Source organism: Plodia interpunctella, chromosome 27 (assembly GCF_027563975.2).
Source record: "Plodia interpunctella isolate USDA-ARS_2022_Savannah chromosome 27, ilPloInte3.2, whole genome shotgun sequence".
NCBI classification, from domain to species: domain Eukaryota; kingdom Metazoa; phylum Arthropoda; class Insecta; order Lepidoptera; family Pyralidae; genus Plodia; species Plodia interpunctella.
The window spans coordinates 2,481,185-2,505,891 of record NC_071320.1 but is presented as its reverse complement, the minus strand read 5'-3'; the positions used below and the strand labels follow the sequence as shown (position 1 = coordinate 2,505,891).

General features: G+C 35.7%; 2 protein-coding genes and 1 long non-coding RNA gene across 7 annotated transcripts in view; 1 reads left to right on the top strand and 2 right to left on the bottom strand.

Moving 5' to 3' along the window:
* Positions 1 to 4,162: 4,162 nt before the first annotated feature.
* On the bottom strand, positions 4,163 to 12,820 carry LOC128681367 (uncharacterized). 4 transcript variants are annotated; one of them, XM_053765191.1, is made up of 11 exons: positions 11,773 to 11,949; positions 11,551 to 11,657; positions 11,026 to 11,132; positions 10,457 to 10,687; positions 9,392 to 9,568; positions 8,617 to 8,678; positions 7,635 to 7,785; positions 6,868 to 7,021; positions 5,708 to 6,164; positions 5,100 to 5,197; positions 4,163 to 4,480 (listed from the first exon to the last, which is right to left on the bottom strand). In XM_053765191.1, the coding sequence occupies exons 2-11, from the start codon at positions 11,576 to 11,578 to the stop codon at positions 4,365 to 4,367; spliced, it is 1,581 nt and encodes a 526-aa protein (XP_053621166.1). In that variant the 5' UTR covers positions 11,579 to 11,657; positions 11,773 to 11,949; the 3' UTR covers positions 4,163 to 4,364. The 4 variants fall into 4 exon arrangements, with proteins under 4 accessions (XP_053621166.1, XP_053621163.1, XP_053621165.1 ...); XM_053765188.2 differs by lacking the exons at positions 11,551 to 11,657; positions 11,773 to 11,949 and adding an exon at positions 12,420 to 12,820; XM_053765190.2 differs by lacking the exon at positions 11,551 to 11,657 and having other exon boundaries at positions 11,773 to 11,955.
* Positions 12,563 to 13,542, top strand: LOC128681374 (uncharacterized). Its single transcript, XR_008406007.1, has 2 exons — positions 12,563 to 12,683; positions 13,150 to 13,542. It is a non-coding gene; the product is annotated as an uncharacterized LOC128681374 (long non-coding RNA).
* Positions 13,543 to 14,469: 927 nt separating this feature from the next.
* Np (Notopleural) overlaps positions 14,470 to 24,707 on the bottom strand; it is a 35,253-nt gene continuing 25,015 nt past the window's right edge. The window contains exons 4-10 of one of the 2 annotated variants that reach the window (XM_053765185.1): positions 21,548 to 22,003; positions 21,229 to 21,285; positions 19,221 to 19,398; positions 18,483 to 18,635; positions 16,874 to 17,001; positions 16,277 to 16,432; positions 14,470 to 15,687 (exon numbers count right to left, since the gene is read on the bottom strand). In XM_053765185.1, the coding sequence (XP_053621160.1) occupies positions 15,524 to 15,687; positions 16,277 to 16,432; positions 16,874 to 17,001; positions 18,483 to 18,635; positions 19,221 to 19,398; positions 21,229 to 21,285; positions 21,548 to 22,003 (1,292 nt within the window). In that variant the 3' untranslated portion in view covers positions 14,470 to 15,523. The remainder of the gene's footprint in view (positions 15,688 to 16,276; positions 16,433 to 16,873; positions 17,002 to 18,482; positions 18,636 to 19,220; positions 19,399 to 21,228; positions 21,286 to 21,547; positions 22,004 to 24,707) is intronic. The other variant, XM_053765187.1, reaches the window with a different exon arrangement.

Genomic DNA, 24,707 nt, shown 5'->3' with positions numbered 1-24,707 from the left:
GTTTTGTTTTAATCGATGTTCCAGAACAAGTTTACACAAGTTATGCAGTGAAGCGTTGGTGGTGTAATAACTGAACCGAAAAGTCCTAGGTTCGAATCCACTCATGCCATGTGAGTTTGTATAACCTATCTGTATATAGTAATCATTCATAGATCTAAGCAGATAGACCAGCTGGTTAAATGTTACCTAGGGTTAAATATATAAAAAATAATAAGAACAGCATATTATTTTATTCATAATATTATGCAAGCACAAACACGATCAAAAAATGCACAAAAATGCTGATATTATTCATTCACAACATACAACTTGAATGAATAATAGGTAGGCACCCAACCGATTAACAATCAATCACTCACAATAAATATGTGACTTTCCACGAGAACACTTATTACATAGGTATATGAAGGGAAGTCGCTCAACTCAACACGTTTCGCTTGCTCATTTTTATTATAGACTAGCTGCCCGCCCCGGCTTCGCTCGGGTAACACACATTGGTGAAAACCGCATGGAAATCTGTGCAGTAGTTTTTGAGTTTATTGACAACAGACATACGAAAATGGACACGAAATACGAAATACTGAAAAGGACTTTGTTTTATAATATATAAGGATGCGCTTACGTTGTAAGCGATTTCACTCCATAACCTAGTTTTTCTCGTGGAATTTAAAATATAATCAGTTATCCATGTCCATAACAACAAAATTAATAGTAATCAGTAATAAAATAACATTTGAAATAAATATATACGGAAATTATTTAGTGAGACAAATAACTTTTTACAAAATTTTCTTTTAAAGCGAGTCGATACATATAAAATTAATTAATTAATTGTAAAGTCGGGCACCAGATAAACCTGAGCGACTTGTCCATGTTTTATTTACCTCCAATTTAATCACATTTGACATCTGTCAGCCTACAGCTAGAACTGTCTTAAAATGTATTTGTTATTATTATTGACCGAGCTGTCGTACATCGAATTTTCATACAATTTCAGACGTAGCGCAATAGGGCATGGCGTTTGTTTTATCTGTCGCGGACAGTAGGTACAGCTACCATACATCAAATTATGAAATCCATGCATAATGTGAAGCGCTATGAAACTAAGATAGCGACGAATTTGCAATTAGTTTTATGTGCTGTCGTACTGTACTTATAACAATGTTAGGACTATCAATCAATATCAATAAACATAATAAGTTACCATTGTGCTGAATCAAATTTCTGCTATTACAATACATTGATATTATCCTACTTGGGTCTGACGCACTCCTAAAATGAGAACTTAGCGAAATGTTTTATTTTAAATACCTACCAGAAGTATATGTGCCATGCATTTTGGTTTTAAGTTTTCCAATAATGCGATATGCGTGCTTATTGATATGCAGGGTTAACAAGTTCACATTTTGAGAGATTCTTATTTCGCGTCAAACCCAACTAATGAAGCCTTAGCCATTTAATCTTACAAATCTATGTATCTCGTAAGTTCAAACCACCGTATTATGCTCTAATACAACGAACACCAAACTATTCAACATATTGATGTTAATTCGGTTTATTATAAAAGAAATGCTTATTTAACAGTGTTAATACGGGTAACCCGGTTATTCATTAAAAATTTAAAGCATACTGCTAAAGTATGTTTTGTCTCGTTCTTTCAATACCAAATTTTATAAAGTGCGATAGTGGCAAAACATATTTTAGCTTAATCTTTAACTTTTTTATGAATACCACGGTAAAATTATAACAATATACTTATGCGATTCTACATATATAAAACATCATAATTACTAAATTACATTATCTGTTAGTCCTTTACATGGCGGTTGATAATAAAAGTCACGTCAGTTGCCTTTAGGCGACTAATAAAATCTTACACCATTGTTAGCAGTAACATACTCGATAAAAAGAAACAGCTCAAACTAATCAACTTTATATGCAATTTACTTGGCCCAGCAGTGGGACGGAACAGATTAAAACAATATAGGTAAATTAGTTTTTTTTAGAGTAAAATACTCGAATGTAAACAGATCGTGTTTCCCATACTACAAGCGTAATATTTATGCTACATTCAGTGTTATTTTGCTGAGGGGCCGTCCATTAATCACGTGATGTTTTTTAAGCATTTTTAACTCCCCCTCCCTCTCGGCGGTGAGGTTCAAGACTAAGCCCACCCAACCCTACCCCACTCAAAATCACGTGTATTTTTAGTACCTACAAATAATCTTAATTTCTTTTAATATTATCTTTAAATACTGGTATAAAGAATGTAAATTATGTCATAACACCACACTTCAATACCAAACAGGAATAGCGCGTTTGACGAAAAAATAAATACACGTGAAATCTTTATCACTACCCTCTCACTTCGAATCTCACGTGATTAATGGACGACCCCTTATTAAAATAATACCTATGGTTACAATAAAAGTGTTTCTATAAACGACACTTGGAGGCATCAAACGTGTCTTTTATTGAAATAAACGCTTCAAAAAAATCATAAGTATCCAAACAAACGTGACAGTTTACAAACACATCTAGTAAGAGCGCGACGCAACGGAGCGATGAGCCCAATGTTATTCGAACGCGTATGCGCAAAATACGAGACAGTTGAATCCAGAATAAAACAGATTTTAGCACAAATTCTACTCTACGCCTACAGAATGGGTTAGTTAGTTCAAGGACTCCTAAAGATAGTAGAGATGTCCTTGAACACCTCGTGCTATGGCCTCTTAAAGTACTGCTCGTCGACCCTCTTAGCCAAGGACACCAGGGTGTCATGCTTCCTCACCACTTCGGCTAGCCTCCTGCACGGCAACCGGGTGGTTATGATCGTGAACACGTGGCCGAAGACTAGGGCGTCCAATTCTGTCGGTCTGAGAAATTAAATAAAATAATGTCACGAAGCTTTTTTTATACAGATTGACATGATCGTCTGGCCCGATGACCGAGCTGCTCTCTACTACTAATCTATTATTATTTTCATATTAAGATCGATTGTAAAAATTATCCACAATGACTACTAAACGCGCTAATAATATACGCGCTTATAATACCACTACGATAATTGGCTACTTAACTGTGTAATAAAATACATAAAAGGTATTTAAATAACCAAACACAATAATTAAATGTCACTTTAATTGATCAGTATTATTAATTAGGTAATTTACTGTTTTTTTGTTCTCATTACATTAGTAATGCATTATACTCATATTATTGTACTCATTATAATAGTAATGCATTTTGACTCCAAAAATAAATTACTAATATAAAAGTTCCATTTCTTTTTGTTTGAACATTAGAAAAAAGTATCCGATTTGACTAGTTGGGAAGTAGCCAATAATCTTAAAATTTTGCGTATAATCACTATAGTTTATTAAATTAATTAAACACTCACATGGATTGTCATTCCACAGATATAAGTACCGAAGAAAACTTGGTAGAAACTGACACAATTTATTTTTAAGCAGATCCTAGACATATTTTATTGAAGAACTTCAAAAAAAGGGATTCTTATAATGAGAAAAGGAGTAAGACTTTTGTACAGTCCGTCAAGAAAGTGAAGTTTTTTTTTTTACAAATACCAACTAGAATGGTCGAGATTGGTTGAAAAACACCCAGTGTATTTATCAACCAATCTCAACAACAGGAGACAGCGCCCACGTTTATTTTCTTCAATTTATTGACAGACTACAAAAGCAACGCCTAACGAACAGTCCACAAGTATGAGCTAAAAACAAAAAGTTCTTACTTGAAATCGTTATGGCAATCGTATTTGCTTACCAACAAAAACTAACCTTTAGTGCACTAAAATAAGATTCGTTTTTAAGTGAGACAAGCTGGGAAATAGAGAAAAAGCCACTTATTAGAGACGGCCATCTTTGTTTGATTGTTTCACTCGAAAATGAATCTAATTTTAGTAAACTTCAGGTTGGTTTTATTTGCGCTGTTTTCTGAAATGCTTAGTCCAGTAATCCGTCAAGATATATTATATGCAAAAACGGTTACTAACTTACGGTTAATTAATTTCCATCCCAAAAATTAAATTACTCTGGAATTAGTAATACCCCGTTTAAGTTTAATTTTGACATATTTTTAATGAATATACACTTAAATTATTAACGTATGTTAATATATGTATATATATATACATACATACTGACGTTCAAGGTTTTATTTAAATAATTTTAAAAGAGAGTAAATAACAGACTAAAGCGCTTGGATCGATGACCAAAAAATAAGAGACCAAACTATTTATTTAAATATTAATTTCACCATATTTTCAATTTGGCAACATAATCAAAATCTTGAAACACGTCAAGGGAAAAGGAACCGAAAATACACAACAATAAGGCACATAATCAGTCGATGTCCGCGTCGAGGTAGAAACCGTATGTATTCCTGTTACGCAGATACTTCAAGAGGCTCTGAACGCTCATCTCTTCATCACTTGGCAGCTTCAAAGTAGATTGAGATGCTGAAGAAATAATCACGTATATATAACAATAATAGCAAAAATTATATTTGCTATAATCCAGCTAATACTAGGCCACACTAGGCACAGGTAAGGACACTCTCGACAAGGGTTACCATATGAAAAAATAAATGGTCCCATTTTTATTTAAAACTCCAGAGGTTTTTACTGTTTGAAAATTTTCTGTCAAACATTTAAAGACTCATTCATTTTTAATAGCTTAGGAGAAGTTCTGCAGTTATGATATTGTTAAAAAGAGATCACTTAGATCCGTACTTTATTTAAAATTCAAAAAATCCTGCGAATTACAATGATTTGTTAACCGTGAGAACAGTTTAAAAATCCGGAGATGTCAGAACAAATTTTGAGATAAGTTTTAACCTTACTCCCGACAATATGTATGAAACAAACGCGTCGACAAACTCGTGAGCGCTAGACGCTACAGTTGGCGTCATAATCGCAGTGCGTTCGGGAACGTGTGAGACGGAATATGCAGCGCGTTCTTAGCCCGGTAAGTATAGGCTAGCTAACTGAATGTGAGCGGGGCCATTTTCAACTGGAGCCAGAGTTTCTATATTTATGATGAACATACAAAAATTAAAAAAATTAAGAAAAACAAAACCTGAGCGTTTAGGCGTAGAGATAGAGTCAGACTTAACAGAAAGTCGCTCTTTGCTGCTACACATGCTAACATTCACCTTCGTCTCCGACTTATGCACACTGGAGATGAAAATAAGATATTTTTTTAAAAGTCATTTTTGACACAAGATTGTACGTCCTCATAGAGATCTTGCTGCATTTAACGCATGACAAAGTTTTTTAAACTTATTTCGGAACACCTAGATGAACCAGGGGTGAAGACAGTTAACCGTAGAACACCTGACGAACATGGGGCACAAAAACTTAACTGTGGAACACCTAGGTGAACCACTCTGGTGTTCCACGGGTCAGAAAGGCATGTCCGTACAGTAAAACAGTCGTGTGTCGATCAGATCATGCTTATCATTATACGCATCGTCATGGATAATTAAGCGACGTTTAAAATGTCAACTCAGTAGAACAAGCGGAATAGGTGAAATTTAACTTGCAAGATTTTACAGACAGACAAACGGGGCAGCTCCCGTTCAACAGGATCCCGAGTTAAGTTTTAGTAATAATAATGTCGTTTTAACCAACGTACTAACAAAGTCTAATTAAAAGTACTTATTTTAATGTTTAATACATACAAACCTGGAATCAGTATTCTCAAGCGGATCCGCAATTTGTACTTCAACAACTGGGGATAACATTTTCTCATTGACAATCCCGTCACTATCACCATCATTTATTATCTGTATAACGTCTTCAGAATTAGACACAACAGAATTAGTCTCAATCGAGTTCGTATCGACGCAATCTTCCAAGATCGTATGCAAATAAACGTTCTTTTTATCGATAGTCGCTGTGATATTCGAATCAGAATCTTTTGGACTATCGATTACTTCGAAATCGCATTTCTCGTTGTAAATGGTGAACGTGTCAACGAATGACACTTCATCGACCTTATCGAGAATATCATCGATCATTTCGACTATGAAGTCGTAACGAGAGTCGGTAGGGTCGATGTTTTTGATATCGTATTCGCAGGTTATCCCGCCTTCTTTTGATGTCATAATTATTATTTGTTTGGACGCGAACGGCTTGAAACCTATGAATAAAATAAATTATTGTATCACAATATGTATTACTATAAGTAATATTGTAAAGTTTGCAGTTTAAAAAAACCGGCTCCGCTTTGTAGTGTGGCTACTTTACTTCGCAAGCAAAAATTAAATTCGTTACGTCACATTATATAAATATAACCTTTATTTACTGTACAGGTTAAGAAATATAGACTAAATAAGTAATACATTAAGGATATTTTTAATGGTCAAATTCACTCCTGCCTTCTTCCGGGTGATTCTGCTTTAGGTAATGTACCTACTGACAATTAATGCGAACTGTCAATAAATCAAATAAAGAAGGTGCTAATAAAGTAGAACTTGTCAGAACAACAAATCTATTGCCTCATATATTGCATATAGGAATAGGATTTGATTGGATCATATTTTCTATTCTTTCCTCGTTCACAACAGACATATCATAGACGTCACTAATATTTAAGATGCGCGGCACGGCTGCTTCGATCTGTGGGCGAAGTGCGCGGGTTTGCATTTCACTTCTCACCATCGAATCAATTCGAAGTGAGACGCAGGGAACCAATCACATTGCGCCATTGTAACGCAACGACAACCACACTGCATCGCCTAATCAATCAATATACCTATCCTAGGCAGTTATTATAAAACAGATTCCTTTTAGTTTAATTTTTGGACTATTGTACAACTACCAATCTACTCCATTCAGCGTACCGAAGACATCCCTGGACATGGCCTCCTTGCTAGGTTTCTTGATGCATAATTTCGATCGTCTGACTCTTGTACTCTTCTCAGATATAGTCCGAGTGGGGGACAGTCGGTTGCGCGACAACTGAATCGCTTGGGTTATCAGGTAGTCTTCTTGGGCCTGATAATAACGACCGAATTGTAAACATGTCTACTCTGCGCCCGGTTCCATTGCTCCGTCCTCATCTGTTGTGTTGATGTCCAGATCAGGCAGAACAACACAGAAATCGTATGTAATTTTGACATACGTTGTCAACAGTCATCAATGTCAGAATGTATGTAAAACAAGGAAGCGAAGACGCGTTGCGTCGTCGCAATGGACGGAGCAATTGGACCGATGCCTATATGTCACGCAATAAAGACGTTGAGATTGAAAAGCTAAGCTACTAAGCTTAGCTAGCGTACGGAATTATTCTAAATTTTTAATTTCAAATATGCAAAAACAGAATATCGATCAAAAGAATAAGAGAACATTGATTTGGAGAAAGTACTGCTGCTACACGTAGTTTCTCATGGCGTACCACAAGGCTCTTCATTTGGTCCTATTATATTTTTGCTACACCTACAATGGTTTAAACCGCGGCTACGTTCGCGGATATATCCGACGGGACAGTTATTTTTCCGGGATAAAAGATATGTCCTTCTCCTTGAAATTTTGTATACAAGTAGTTTGAAGAAGGACATTTTCACCTGGCAAAAACTCGTAATTAATAATACTAAATACAAATACTAACCGTTAGCTCCATTTTTGTCAGATTCTTCATCCTCAAAACATGGCGCAGTAGCGAGCTTGTGATCGGTTTGATCATCAAAGCAGCTTTGGGTCCGTTGGCAGAGAGCAGAGCTCTCATGTGTCCGAACACTAGGGCGTCTAGGGGGGTGGGGCTGGGGGGAACAGGATAGGAGAAGGGGTCATGAGTTATGAGGATTTAGCGATCCCTGCTCCGGATAAGAGAGAAAGAAACCGGGAAGAGAGAGAGGGGTGTAATGAATAATGGAATAGGAAAATGATAAGGGACAATATACGATAACAACCAAATCTTACTGTGAAAAGATTTTAAACGACTAAGTTGAAAAGAGACTGACAACTAATAGAAAATGATATTTTAAGCGCGTGACATTTAAAAATGGAAGTATATTTTATTTATTTAGGACAAAAAACAATCGTTTATTTGGGACCAAAAAAATGAGTGATTAATGTGTTCAGGGAGAGTTTCAATTTAGACATAGCTTAAAATATTTTACGCATTTTAGAACCGAGTAAAATTTTATTAAGTGAAAGTTGTGAACTATGTTGTGTACTTATGCGGTAAATGGTTCACAACTTAGATAATGTAATTTAAAAACCAAAGACTATCTGCAGAATGACATTGATCACATGTGAATTAATTTCTATATCAACAAAAAATTCAGATCCTATCAACGATGAAACTTATAGTAAATTTATAAACTTATTATATGGGTGGTTCTCAGAGTCATACATTTTTTAAAATTTTAACAAACACACTAATAGCTTTGCTATCTGACTTCAAAGTCATTCATCGGATACTGTGATAATTTTATGAATAATTGATTTAGGGAATGATTCCTTCCTCAAGAAAATTGCCGGATCGTAATGACAGCGCGGCCGCAGCGGTCGAAACGCTCTGAGAACCACTCATATGACTAAAACAGTATATATATTTTTATTTAGATGGATATAATGTAAGTACTCACGTTCCAAAAAAGAAATCTCTGTCTCCGAGTCTTTGGCTCAATGAGTTGCAGCATTGTTCTACCTGTAAATTAAAAAGTACAAAAGTTAGTTATTAAAAAGTTCATTATTTAGAAAAATAATGTTCATAAATCGCATTCATTTTTAAAACATGAAAATATGATCGTTGATAAGACAACAACAGGATCCCCAAAGAGGGTTGAAGTGAGGCAAACAACCGGTCGTAAAATCACAGGCAAATTTTCGAAAATATTTTTTTTTACTCTGATCCTAGTCTTCAAGGCGTCTTCATCTAGTTAGGACGCTTCGCGACGGCGCCGATTGGTTTAGACGTCCACGACATAGTACAGAGTACAGATGAAGATGATATCTAATAGCCTACCAGACCAACTTATTACCACATATTTTTCAGGCTTATCTAACCTCGACTGTAAGTAAAATCTAACTTGAAAATAATAATGAGATGAAAAAATTCCGGAATCGAGCGGGAATTGAACCCGCGCCCCTGTCCATCCGGGACAGTACCCTTGACCACTGAGCTATCGAGACCATGCCAGTTCGGCTGAATTAATTCATCTCTTCACGTTTTCCATCAAAAAAATATTTTCATATTTTTTTTCATTTCAAAGAATTTTTTCAACTCAATTAGTTTTCAAAAATAAGTTGAAAAGCATGTGTGACTCGTATAACAAATCCATTTAAATCTAACTCTACCTTAACCTACTACAAATCGGGTACATCTGTCGCTGACTGTACAGCTGCAGATAATCTACTCACGTCAGCCAACACCTGGTCCAGGGTCTTGTCGTGCCAGTGCAGCGCCTTCAGCCGCTTGGCGACGGCGCCGCGCTTGCCGCGCGTCTGCAGCCAGCCCAGCGGCCACGGGTACACCGACGAGTTGCGGACGCGAGTCACCGCGTTGAATGTGTCCTCGTCCAACCACGATATGTACAGCTGGATGAGGAAGGTCAAGCTTGTGACGGCCCACGCGCAATGTCGTCAGGGTTGGAAGATAATGATGACGGACGGACGGACAGACATTATGAAACTTTGTTTACTTCGGAACTTTGGATTGTTTATATTATATCATTGATTGGTTATAAAATGAAACCAAATTTATCTGTTTAAGTAGCTTAATTTATAGGCCACAGATACACAGACGAATCGCAGACACGGATCACAGCGCGTTGAATGTGTCCTTGCCCAGCTTGGATATTTAAGGTTGGCAAAACAAAAGGTGCTTCTTTCGTTATAAGAAACGTTATAAGAAGAAAGCAAGTATCTGTTTTCGTAGCTTAAGTTATGAGATATATTATTTAATGTTAACTATCGAAACACTCTGACATATATACCTACATTAATTATAATGAAGACATCTTGATGTATTATGTGTATCATCATCATTAACACCCGTCTTTTTCCCACTGCTGGGATAGACCCATATTTGTGTGTTATAGCTAAACCCTAAAGTGAAGCTACACCTAAGTGCATCCAGTCTCAGTTACTCTTGGGTTGCAAGCAGGGTGAATTTTCGAGCTTCTTTTTTCAATTTCAACAAAGATAAGAAACTTTTTACTACCCTAATTTATAAATAATAATCTGTATTTTTAGTGTAAAATTTAAATAACATTTGATTTTTAAGATTTTAGAATGGTTCTTTATTTTGAAAGAGGGTAATAACGGTGGTCAGAATATTCGAAAGTTCACCCCGCATGCTCATGTTTGGTTAGACCTACATGCAGCGGTCTTCGATGATTACAGCTATGTATTGTGTTTATCTTCGAAAACACCATGGACAAACATATTTTTGTAAACAACAAAATAATAAAAATCTGAGTTTACCTCTGCATTGACTAGAACATTTGTGATCAAGCTCATATACGCGCGCATCTCAGCCTTCTCCTCCGTGGACAGTCTACCGCATAGAGAGACACCCTTGTTCGCAGCAAACTGTACAATGGGCTCCAACTCCGACACGACAAATGCCCCACATTTGATGAAAGGCACTCGGCCTGATGGAGACATAAATTCAGCGTTCCATCTCATTTCTACTTCGAATGAGAGATTGCACATCTGAAAATGTTAAGGGTAGTTTGTTTTATTCAGTTGTCATCCAAAGATTTTAAAATTAATAACTAGGCCATCTTCCTCTATTTGTAATTGTACTTAAATATATTGATTCCTCAATAACAAGTCAAAAAATAAGATTGTGACATCATTAATATTATTGATTCTGATAAAAAACAGGGTGAAATGGTCCCGAAATATGAGAACCTTCACTTTTCTGGTGCATTCACCAGCATCCTCAAGTAGGAAATAATAATAGAAATATAATAACATGTTCATCCCTATGTAAATGTATCATCTACTTAAGTTATGCTACAAATAAATTATATTTCTATTGTAATAACCTTCAAGAAGGCCTGCACTGCGAGACAGCTAGCATTGTCCGGGAGCAGGATCTGTTCCACTTCATATGGCTGGAAGAGTTTCACATCATTCGGCCATGGCTCCTGTGCTGTTGTAATAAAGATTACTCATAAAGGCACGTAATATTGGCAAAGCAATGTAATAATGTAACTTTTTTTAGAGATGGATTTATGGCCAGTCTTTTCCCATTTTGGTGGATTTGCACCTGACTTGTTGAAAAGAATATGTACTGGATGTAAACCCATCTGTTTTTTTTTTCTTAATCTTCCAACCAGTACCGAATGAAAATATAATATAGATGCGGAATTAGAGTATAGTGATGCACAGATAAAAAAGTATATTATGTTAGTGATTTCCAGTCATTTTGGCATTCATATATCCTTGCTAATTTAGGTTAGGTTCTTCATATAATTAGTTTTTAGAGCACAAACACACAAAACCCGTGGTTAGACACAAGATTATTAGGTGTATTATCAGTATTCAGGGTCAAATATAACAATTTATACCGAAAATTAGATTCTGTTCTTCTTTCATGTTGCCAGTTTATTATTTCGATGAAATTATTGGTCCAATATATTATGCAATTGTGGTCAATTGCAGTGTCAACTGGAGTCTAGAATTAAGCCCCTGTTTATTAAAAATCCTATTTTGTTGGAAAATAATGCTAAAAAATAGAAATTATGTAACTTGGCGATGCGGCAATGGGAACCATCAGAACTATTTCTTACCAGTCAATGAAGTTATTATAGATTCTTTAAGATTATACTCAGGCATTGTACTTGGGTAAATATTAACACAAAATCATGTATTACAATGTCCTTTACATTAAAGTGCAAAAAATATTTTCAAAACAGGAAGTTTGATGAAAAAGATTGACAGGTACAGTATGGAGTATGACATGACACTGACGTGCGTTGGGACATGACATTTCAAAAGTTTTCTTTTTATGTCTTCATGTTGGCATTAATAATTTAATGGTCTTCTTACAGCTGTTTTTGCCCAAAAGAGATCTTCACATAAATGAAATTCTAAAATTCAATACAGTAAAACCAGGGGTGACGAAATAGTTACTTAAATGGTATTGACTATAAATAGCTAATCCGTCATCATGCATATACTCCTCCGAATTAGTAAGCACTTATCATTTTTTACCGTACTGTTAATAAAGAACTCACGAACCCCATAAATTATTACCTAGTAAAAACACTAAAGGTCAGGGTCAGTTTCACCACTATCTGATAAAATGTCATATTGTAATTTGACAAATAACGTGAAATGAAATTTTAACGCTGTTTGATAATGTTACATTAATTATGCTATCTGATACTTTTATCTGCAGCACGTGGTATGATAAAACCTAAATCTTATTACTTACCCATTTGTATGAGTTTCGTAATGTTATCACCGACACATGCGACATTATTGTTCAACAAATTGATCCCGAAAGCGAATTCTTCATCGTCGAAAAAATCGAACGGTCTGTCCAAAGGTTCGCTTTGTTTCGCGTCCGTAGAAATATTTGACTTTGAATTTACTAGGTCTATGTAGTCATTGAATATTGCTTCTCCGATTCTGCTATTGCTGTGTGGTGATGAAGACCTGGGCGATGGCGCTGGCGACTTAGCCTTCCATGGAGCAGGTATTGTACCGTTAAACGATGGCTCCTTCCGTTCCCCTTCAAACAAATTGTAGACACTCATTGTTTTTTTTATAATTTACAAATAAATTTTACAAATAAATTTTGATGGTTGTTTATAATATAGGTAGCGAACGAATTTCTAGAAGGTGTCAAGGTGACTTTTGTTGATGGAATTTGTCATTATTGAAAGAAAGAGGAGAGAGAACCATGAAATCAGTAGGTAGGTACCTACTTACTTTGTACATAGTACCTACTTACTAATTCCATGGAGGGAACAAAGGAACAGAGTGTAGACAATAAAATTATGCCTATGGTGTATGGCGTGTAGTGTAGCATAGATTTAATAAGTACTAGTACCTACTACTAATAGGGCATATTACGCAAAGCTCGCTAGCTACTGGTACAACTAAGGTACACAAACATTGCCAATGGAAGCAAAAAACACCAATTTTCAATATTGTTGCAGATTTACGACCAAAAATACCTTCTACGCAATCGTGGTGCGAGTTTAAGGGAAAAAGGAAGGATTTAGTGGATTATCATGAAAATAATAACACATTTTAGGTTATGTTCTGCATTATTTGTTCAACTGTGGTCATAAACTGATATACCTAAACTCATCCTAAACTTGATTTTGACTGAAGATCTTACCTGTATGAAGTCCATATTTTAATAAGTCTACACATGTGAAGGGTTCCGAGCTTCTTTTCGACCGTTTACTGGCTCGAAAATTTTACAGCGTGAGACGTATCCCATAGTTTTCGAAGTTTTTTTTATACCCGAATACGCTACATTGTTGTATATTTTCACAAACGAATGCTTACATAATGAAAGAATTAATAAAGTACTCTAAAATCAACGTTTTAATCGACATAATAAAAGGCGGCAAAGCTTTTGTGTTCCTAACATACAGTGCCTGTACTCTGGCGGGATAAATATTCAGTAATACTCCCTATTCCATGGGGTGTAGCCATAGGGTGAAGGCGTGTATTAAGGTCACAATGGTATTAGTAAGTACTCCAACAGTACCTACTAATTCTTTGATTTTGATACCCCACGAACTTAAACATTCTATTGACAGATCCTACATACCGTTTAAATTTCATCAAAACCAACGGTTCGAAAGTTATCGCGTCACAAATAAACTTCAATCGATTTTCACATATTTTTCGAACCTGCTCCCAAAATTTCACGGGAATTGGTTGAGAAATGCGACCTCTAGAGGAGAACACACAGGTATACACAGGAAAGCACTTTTGGCCAAGCTGAAACGGACCAAAAAAGAAGTCGCCCTATCGCGTCTGTGTGTCTGTAATAACAATAAATGCCAGATAATACCAAATGGCCCGCTTTGGCGGATTCGGTATATTTACATTGCCGATTTATCATTGCGGTAAATAAAAGCATTCATACAAATTACGCATGTGTCATCGCGTCGACATCCGTCCGATGTTGTCCAAGTTCGGCGATAGTGAGCCTACTTATGAACTTGATTACCAACTATCCATCCAGTGTGTAGGTAGATACCTAGTGGATAGGACTTGCGTCATGTTGAACAAAGGGGTCAATCATCAATAATCTTCATAGTGTACAGGTTTCCTCACGATGTTTTCCTTCACCGGAAGCAATGGGTGGTTTATGAAGACTTACATGAGTCAGATTGGTATACAAACTCGTGTGACACGAGTAGGATTAGAACCTGTGACCTTCCGAACCACAGGCACTTAACCATTAGGTGCACCGCCACCACTTCAATAACGGTAAATTAAAAAAAAAAAATCACCCGTCAATTTTCGAATTATATTTATTAAATTCATACATTGTTAGATTCGATTCGCACGAATCGATCGCAAAGTTATTATTATGGCTAATTCATAAATAATAATAAATGCAAGGTTTATCTTATCTATGGAAATTATTTACAATAAAACTTTTTTACTGGACGGTCTTGTCGACAAAGAATCTGAAGCCACAATTTTTTTTTACAAAGAAAAATACTTTAATCTTTTTTCACATGTACTTAATAGCAATTACAATAATTAAAATCCATTTAGTTACAAATTCAGTAATAATAAAATAATAAATATATTTTTATTCTATACTACCTAATCGAATAAATTCGTTGTTCATTTTTTACCTATTCGATTATCTCAAAATTGTTTACCAATTTCGTAATGTTTTCAATCGAAATGTTCATTAGCAAAATATTCTTATTCATAACAAAACACTTGTTTTTGGACACAATTAGCACCAATCAATTTGTTCATAGCTTGTGCAATAAATCCCTATTCACCGAATAATCTAAAACATCGTTATTAATTGTTTTATATCACGAAATAATGAAAACACTAGCACTTGCCACACACATGCCATACAAAGGAGCAAAGTTAACGATAAGTCATCCCCGTATCATCCCTATTCGGGAGATATACTTAAATGTACAGGTAAAATCCACCTGCGCAGTGCCACGACTGTATGGATGTAAATGCACTTGTAATTGATATTATTAAATTAAATGCGAAAGATGTGAAAAATCATTCACCTCTGCGTATTAACTTAAAGTAGATTTTGTATAACTTCAATCTTGTTGTGTTGTATGTTACTTTATGCTAAAGTATGTTTTGTGTCTTTCTATCAATTTGAAATATCATAAAGTGCGATAGGGACAAAACATACTTTGCTTTAACATTTTTATAAATAACGGGGTTTATAATTTTTTATCGTAACACATTCAACTCATCACAAAATCCTTACAAACGTTAAATCTGGAATATTCTCTTGGATTCATCTCGCCAACCCAAATCTTTCGCGTAAACCACAGAACGTGGAGAGAAAATACTCTAGAACATGAGGATCTGGTTGATCCAGTCCTTGAACTCTGAGATGCGCGTGTAGACGCCGGGCTGGTTGGGCTCCGCGCAGCCGATGCCCCACGAGATGACGCCCGACAGCACGAAGCGGTTGTCTTTGGGCCGCTGGATCACCATTGGGCCGCCGCTGTCGCCTGGAAATTAAAAATCGTTGGATACGTCAATACTAAACGTAAAAGGGTTTGAATTCACTGGACCGGTGCTGGTGCCTACAGCACACTTCTACTACCGCACCACTTAACGCTAGACACGATGGTATTAAATGAAAAGTTATCCTCTTTAGAATACATTTACATTGACAAAACGACCTACCTATCTACTTATTTGTAATGAACGTCGTCTCCGGTAGTGGAGCGGTGCGGAAGAATTATGATATGACCTTTGCCCTACAAGATGTAAAATAAAGAATTCTTATGAAATTCCATAATATCACAACTGTATTCCAAATCAGATTTACACATTAATGGACAATATGGGTATATTGACAAGTGGAATAGCGCTCTTAAGACATCGTCATATTAAATGGAAAAACTTTTTACAAATTTCAATTACCAAATTTCAATATACTCACAATAAAATGAAGATATTAAGAATGCAATGTTTTTATATCTGTGAGAATGCACGTATAACCGCAGAATCACTTCACGTACCTACCTATTATTATTTTTACTGGCACATATTAAAAATAAAATGAAAAAATAAAAGATTCTTTATTCAAATTACCTTCACAACTGTCAGCGCCTCCCTTCTGCCTTCCCGCGCAAATGAAGATGTTAGGGATGTGCTCATTGTAGCCGGCCGCTTGGTACATCGCTTCACACGCGCTGTTGTTGATCACCGGCACTTGGACCTCTTGCAACACGCTGGGTAATGGGCCCTCTGGAATTATGGCATAGAAAATTCAATAAAAAGTGCTCCGCGATGTTTATTGTTTTGATGTGCGGATAACTAATATTTCCAATAAGCTTGCAGACCTATGTCATAGTTGAACGAACTCATGACCCACGCAAAGCGAAACGTCAAAATAAGAATGTCATTCGTCAGGAACCTACCTAAGTTTAGCTTGCCAAAAAATGCCGTCCATAAATTTACTTCTTACTTCGAAAAAAAACCCTTTAAAAAATGTATGTAATGGTTTATTTTCCCAAATATCACAGGTGATTCCCCTAGTTCAAAGTTTATAATGTTGCAATCACGGCTAAGTACGACTCAATTGATCCATAGATCTGATCAAGACCAAAATGGCGGTTCACCGAAAACGCGAAAATTGGGAAATGATTGGGGTATTCAAATTTGGAATGTGCATGAAGTAAGGTTTACCCATCAGCTCACCATCATAGAGTCGCCCCCAGCCAGTGACGTGTGCTGTTTTACCGACGTAGTAGTCGTCATCGTCGGGTATGCAGATCGGTATAATGTTCGGTTGAAATTTCACCGGCTCGTAGAATCTGAAATGATCATAATTTCATTATAATAATGCCCTTTTATTTTTGATACAATAATTAGTTAGGCAGTTTTGTTACACACTTATACCCAATATCTCGCAATTCGGTGTGCCTCTTGGGCATATAGGTCTTTTATAGTACTAATTTTTGCCGCTTGGAAAGCCTCCTACATTACTCTCCACTGTACCTACTCGTATGTTCCACTGGTCCAGGATTAGACGGTACCCAACAGGAGATAATAGAAGACAGGGATGACCGAGAACAAGATCGATTTCGATATAAAATCGAGGTTTTTCAAAATCTTCAAATATATTAAAGTAATAACAATAGTATTTTCGGTAAATAAAACGTTGCAATAGTAAAACTATACGGATGTCATCTTGTAACTTAACTATAAGGCGTTGACAAATGAATGGATAATCTACTGAAGTTTGGGCAAATAATGAGTTGATGAACGCCATCACATCATCTATGTATAATACATAACATAAGATCGAAAATCTAAAAGGTTAAGTTTCACATAAATTTAAGAGTTTTATTAAATTAATAAATAAAAAATTACGAAGTTGTTCAACTGTAAACAAGATTCTATATTTATAGATTTAATTAGAATTACAGATCTAAACAATGATAGGTATCTTAAATGACCTTCAAGTCATATTTTTTCGTTTATTAGTCAGCCTGAGGACAAATAAGTGATCCACCCGATTGAAATTCAATTTGAAATAAACATCTTATTTTCCAAGAACTCCCAACTGTCAATCTAAATTCTAAAGCCATCATAACATTAATAGCCCAATAATAAACGTATAAAAACAAGAGTCGCGGAGGTCAAGTGCAGTGGTGAGTGACCGACAGACATCGCAAAAACAAATACATTCAACTTGTTTTATTAATTCACAGCTAAGAAATATTTTTGAAGAATTAGATATGTATCTCTGACATCGACTTGTATAATAGAACAAGCAAAATTCCTAACAAGGATTTGTATAAAATCATTACTATTTTAAGCTTCTGTTTAGTCATTTTGTCATCCTATTTGTATTTTGTGAATATAATTAAATTTTAAATTATTTTTTACAGAGATAAGTACTTATTTTGTTTACAAATGGCTGGCGATTTTTGGTATTTTCTTTCCATATGGTTACATGGATGATCTGGACTCGTCTGGAGAGACAGTCCAGATCATCCATGTAAGACTGCCATACATGGAGATGTAGCCATACCGTACGTCCTCATTAAGCAATGTCTCTACAGGGACCTAGTCATCACCTAACGCCAGATGGTACTCGAAGGTAGCAGGGTCGAAGTGAGGAGGACTGAGTATTGTCTTCAAGTCATCAAAGCTATGTCGTGCTCAAAGGTGGCGGGTCGAGGTGTGATTGGCTGGCGATAATCTAAACTCGTCTCTCTATGTAGCCATATAGATTTTCCTCATTAAGTCTTGTCTCTTCAGGACCTAGTCATCATATAGTAGATCTCACCTCAACAAAGCTAAGTCGTACTCAAAGGTGGCAGGGTCAAAGTGTGGATGGCTGGCGATGATCTGGACTCGTCTCTCCGCGTATCCATATGGTTCGTCTTCGTTAGCTAGGTCATGTTCTCCTAGTCGGACCAGCAGCTCTGATGGGGGAACACTGTGGAATAAAACATATATGGTGATGTTCTATGTTGCTATTATTGTCAATTGCCAATTGTCGGGGTGATGATCAAAATTCGACACAAGAGAAACTTCAAATTGTAAACGGATATCGTTACGATCTACCCTCACTGTTTCTTTTTTAATTTGGAACTTTTGCAGCCGAAATTTAGTTTTGGTGACTGCCGACAAGAAGGCTGATTTATGAATATGAGAGGGAATCAGATTTTCCATCTTGACAAACTTTCTCGTGTTCAGTCGAGTGCAGACAAATCTGATTCACCTGCTATGTTAATAAGTTGATTAAGTGGCGGGTCAGTTTTATATATGCCTCCTACTCTCTCTCTCCCTCATCTGAACACATTCCTAGTCATAGAGCGTAGGTACCCAAGTTTCGCTTTTCTAATTTATCTTCTTCACTTCAAACAGTCTTTGCATCTTTGCATCTTTTGTTGTCTGACCATTGACACACATATCATCCTTCCCGATATTTCAAACCAGTAAGAATGTGACCCTTCTTCCAAGACTAGGCCAACTGGCTACAGCTGTCCCTGCCTGGATATCATGAATAGTCTTGACTTACTGTTCAACACAATGAGCAGCCGTAATAGCCCAGTTCTCATTGAGCAGCGCGGCGCCACACTTGTGAAGGTACGTCGAAGTTCTGTACTGCCGGAGTGAGATCTGCCACGGCCACTGTCCGAAGCCGGACTTCGTGCCGCCGACGATGCGCGCCGCCGGCCAGAACCGCCGCCCGCACACTGCCAGCACCAAGAGCGTGGAGTTTATTATCATGTTCCCTTTTTGAAATTTCAAATGCTGGCTGGAAAGCGCGATTCAGGTTGACACTACAGTTTTTTTTTATCAATTGGTAACGCTGAAAATGCTTGCATGCTTGCTGAGAAGGATTTGACTGCTCCTTATTTTCACGTCTGGATTTTCATCATTTATGCAGGCAGACCATTGGACAAAAACTTTAGTAATAGAAATATAAGTATTTGTAGTATTAAATGCAAAATTATTATTTAAAAACTTTAAAACGAAAGCGTCTTTTTGAAGTCCTTTAATCTTTACTCTTATTATTTGACATTTAAGTTTTTAATAAATCAGTTTAACACCAATATATAAATTTGAATGATTTATTTGCTCTGTTAACTTTTGATTGAACTTTTATTTCCAGTTACACTTTACATGACTTTAAAAAATGATTAATTATTATATAGCTTTTTGTAGAGTACACGCACAAAATAACTGTAATGATTTCTGATCTTTAATAATCAATGCCACCAAAGTCTATATAATTGTTATAAATAACTAATGATTTAAAAATTAAGTTTTAGGCATCATAACACTAATTTGCACTTTACAGAACTAGCAAGACTAGATCTGCCAGCAATACAAAATAAAAACAAAATGTTCTATAAATATTTCCGACACAAAAACATCCGTACACAAGTAAAGTCATTTAAAAACTTAAATCAACCATAGAGGAAATATTTTAAAATTGGAACAGTAAAACCGCAGGTGCATGGCGTCCTTGCAAAGCCTTGGCCGTGGCGTGCGATCGCGCGAGCCGGCCACTGACAACTCTTTGTTTAAATTACGAATTACGAACGTCATCTTTTTTTACTGCCAGTACTTAGCTGATGAGATGAGACTTTATTTCTTCGGTTCTTTGACCCGTATCTTTTTTTTTTCAACAGCCAGTGTCAATATTACAAAAATCGAAAGTCGTTAAAACCGATTGTAAAAATACACAAAGTTTCGAATTTCATTGTTTTTTTTTACAACGCTGTTAAATTAAATTTTATATTTTGTCGTTATCTATAAAGTTACCGAACATCCGACGTACCTATTTACAAGATGAAATATGTCTATGAATCCTATAAAAAACAACTAGAGTTGTGAAGCCTTACGAAGTTTATGGTTAGCATACTAAGATGCTGAAAACCCATGTATCAATTCCCATAAATAATTACTGAAAAACCTGTAGGTTATTATGACTTGTATGCCTGTGATCTTAAACAATGGATTACGTAATTATAGTTAAAGCAATTTGTATGATTGTTTAATATCGCTTCCTTATTGCTAGGTGAAGCTAACATTAGACATGTAGTTTACAGTAGACCTACAGTCAGCAACACATCAACCTATCGAAAATCATTGCAAAATAGACTGTATTACCGCGGTACAGAGACCGTTACAGTTAGACATGAAATTGAACACTGTACCTACTTAACATGCGTTTTGTTGATTTCCCAGAATATTAGAACCCATAATCATTTATTATTAGTGAAAACAGAGAAAGCAATCACCTTCAAATTTGTATAATTGAAAATGCCATTTTTTTTATTATTCAATTAACTCTCTCTCTCTCTCTGATCTTCACGTTTTCCTGATAGCTTTCGGGGCTGCGACGCTGCGTATTTCAGCGTAAAGAATAAACCTTCAAAATTTGAAAATTCGACAACGATTTTACAACCGTCCGTCTGTCTGACCTCTGTAGAAACGCTATTGTTGCCTATCATCTACAAAGGCTATATCTCCGTTAGTCACCTAGTACGACATCCACGTAGTACAAAACTGCTTACCTTTCTTGTAGTCATCCTTTCCGTAATTGGCAGCAGAAGTCTCGTTTGAAAATATTTCTGAAAAGATATTTTAACGCATGTTTAATGTAGTTTGCTATTTTATTTGTGTTTTTATACGGAACCTTTCAATGAACCATCTGTGTTTCTACGCCAGTAGCCATCAGAGAACCGCGAGCGAACCAGTCATACAAAAAGTTGTTCCTTTTTCCTTTAATAATGAAAAATGTTTCATCTAATTCAGACGGTTTCTTCAGTTGGTCGTATTTATAGATCAATAAAATATAAAATATCCGTTAAATAAATAAAATATGCGATTAACCTGATTCCATAGCATCCACTGTTGTTAATTCCGGAACAACAGTAGTAATTTCCGTTGTGTTCTGTTCTTCTGTTGAATTTGTTGTTGGCGCCATTGTTGATGTCAATGTTGGGGCTGTTGGTGATAATGTTACGTTCACTGTGAACTCGAGCATAGGCTGTGTTGTTTCTATTCTTTCTGTTGTTGTTGTTGTTGTTTTTGATATTTTCTCCGTTGTTGTAGTTTCAGGTGGAGTAGGAACGTCTGTTTGTAGAGTTGTTTCAGTTATATCTTGGTATATTGGTACAGTTTCAGCTACTGTTGTTGGGGGCTGTGTTGTTGTTGTCGTCGTGGTAGTTGTCGTCGTTTTTGTTGTTAATGTGCTTGTAGAAGATGGTGTAGTCGATGTAACAGGAGTGGGTGGAATTGTTGATATTAACACCCAACCTTCAGGGGGAGTAATTGGTGACCAGTTTTCTGAAAAAATAAGTTTTGTATAACTTAGATAAATCAAAGCAAGAAAACTGTCTTATGTTTGTTTGTCTACTACTATACTATAAAAAAGAAATATTAAAAAAGAAGTAGACTTTTTTTATACCTAAACAAATTAATAATTATAAATTAAAATCGATATTCACTGAATATTATACACATTCGACACTCCTATTTTCCTGTACTGAAAAAAAATCAATTGTTTTTAAAACACTATCCTTGGATTACTAAAGTAATAGAATAAGCTCTACCTACTTAGTATTAACTATTACCCTTACGTATAAATAAATACTTCAACTGTGATCTGTTGTTTATGTAAATATGTAGTGAAAATAATTTTGAATTTAGTTTTTGCATGGAATTAGTACTAATTCCATGAGTTTTTAACATCTAATTTTATTACAAGTATGTGTGTTAAGTTTGAAAGTGTGAAATTAAATAACATCCAAATATTTATGCCCTAGGCTAATATAAAATCCTGGATATACCTATTATTCAATCTGCGATAGAACCAATTACAACAATATATAGTGTACGCCTACACACGGTAAAAAATTAACAGTAAAATCCACTCAAGACTTTTGGCACTTTTATCTTTTGACATTTTCTACATATACATGGCGACGTGTTCTAGGAAGAATAAGATTAATTTACAAGTGTACAGGTTCCATTTTGCGCCTCGGAAAAAATAAACTTTAATATTTTAAAGTCTTGGAAATTGGAAATTTCTATATTTACATTTGTAATGAAAAATTTTCCAGCAATATTAGAAATCATAGCTAATTATTATGTTATTTGAGGCGCCCAAGCTTAATCATATTTGATTATGCCTTTATGCCTTTATGCCTTTTATTTATTGTATTTAGTATTTGTATTCTTTTATTCTATTTTATGTTAAGAAAACATTGTAAATTATTTTGTATTTAGGTATATTAGGCGGTTTTTTCGCCCCTATAGTATAAATACATACATACAATATACACAAATACATTATATTCTATTCTATTGTAATATACAAGCGTGAATAGCATCTCCTCTCTCCTGCTATATGCTTCATGTCCCACGTATCGTGTTTATTCCCCTTCAATTTTCATCCTTGTGCGAAAGTAAGTTTGTTTGTTACCTCTTTATCTACTCAACCAATCTTTTTGAAATTTTGCATACATGTAGTTTGAAGTATGGAGAAGGACATAGGGCATATTTAATCCCGGAAAAATAGCTGTTCCCGTGGAAAATTTAAGCGGGCGAAGCCGCTGGCAACTGTTAGTTACAAATAACAGCACCGTTGTTCCTTTCTATCATTACTACAATTACTTTCTTTTTCAACGTACAATTCCTAAATAAATACAGTTCATCATTAGAAGTTGCTATCACGAGATCACGCTCACGATCCAGCTTCGTGACTGAGCTGACCCGCTGCGTGACACACTGCGTTTACCGGGATGTGGAGATAAGACAACACTCTTATAGATGACGAGTCGGTCATCAAATAGTTCCATGCAAAACCTTCGCCCCTCCAAACACGATTACTTAAAAACTGTTTTTGGTTTCAATTTTAAACTCAATTTATAAAAATGCCGTATTTGAGACTTCAAAATAAACAATTTTTAAATCCATCAAGACATAATAATTATATTTCATAGCCCTTACTTGGAAAACATGCTCACTGCTTACTATGTAGTTTACTAATGAGTGCGTCTACTTGTCACTAAAATTGGCGATAGGTAATCCTTTGGGGAATTGAATTAAATTTTACACCAGTGTAGTTGTAGCAAACTCGAAAAGAAAGAAGGTCTACAAAATGATCAAAAAAAAACAAGGATATTCCACTCACATCGACCTCAATCCAACTTTGTTGAAGCCTAAAATACTAAGTTTACGGCTTATAGTCTAAACAATTAGCACAAAGAAAGTGAGCCCTACATTTTCACAACACCACGACCCGGCTCCGCTCGTGATGACCGCAATACGTGACCGGCATGCCTCAGAGTTCGCATGTCTGCTCCGCTGATCTCTAAGACGTATATGACGGTACCCAACGCCCCGGGGCATCTCTTTCTCTCGAATTTAAGGATTGAAAATCAAACCTATTCTGCTATAAGAGGTAGCAGAATAGGTTTAATCACTTTTTTCCCTTTCATACAAAAGTTTTGGCTGGAAGAAAATGCATTTGCAATAAGTCCGCCTTTGCCACTTATTTTGAATACCTATGATTCTTCTGTAATGGTGCACAATTCTTCTATCCATCTACCTATTTAAACTTAGTTCAGAGTTCCTTTACCTCTGTGTATTTTAGCCAAATCCTCTTTAAAGCATGCAACACGGATTTTGAATCAGTTTTTAAATAGATAAGTGAGACGAACAGGCATAAATTACTCTGAAAAAATCCACGACTTAACTAGATCTCTAAACAAAAACTACGCAGAAACATTTTTTCAGCACAGAAAACTATTATGAAGTTAGAACAGAGAAAAACCAAAATTTAAGGGGCATCTATTACGTAATACTTAGATTAGGGATTCACATCTTGCTGATAAAGTATCGATTATCCTTTATGTAACTTATCCAAAAGGTAGCGTTAAAAGTATTGAGTAGGGCGAACTGACTAATTACATCAGGCAGATTTATCTAACAGTTTTATATGACAGATTACAAAGTCAGAAAGAGGTCAAACAGGCGCTTAGTATAA

Excerpts from the sequence above, each read along its gene's own strand:
- LOC128681367 (XM_053765188.2), bottom strand. The coding sequence starts at position 12,744 with ATGAGTGTCTACAATTTGTTTGAAGGGGAACGGAAGGAGCCATCGTTT. Across the intron at positions 7,786-8,616 it reads AGAGATTTCTTTTTTGGAAC|CCCCACCCCCCTAGACGCCC; the intron begins GTGAGTACTTAC and ends TGTTCCCCCCAG. Across the intron at positions 5,198-5,707 it reads CTTGAGAATACTGATTCCAG|TGTGCATAAGTCGGAGACGA; the intron begins GTTTGTATGTAT and ends TTTCATCTCCAG.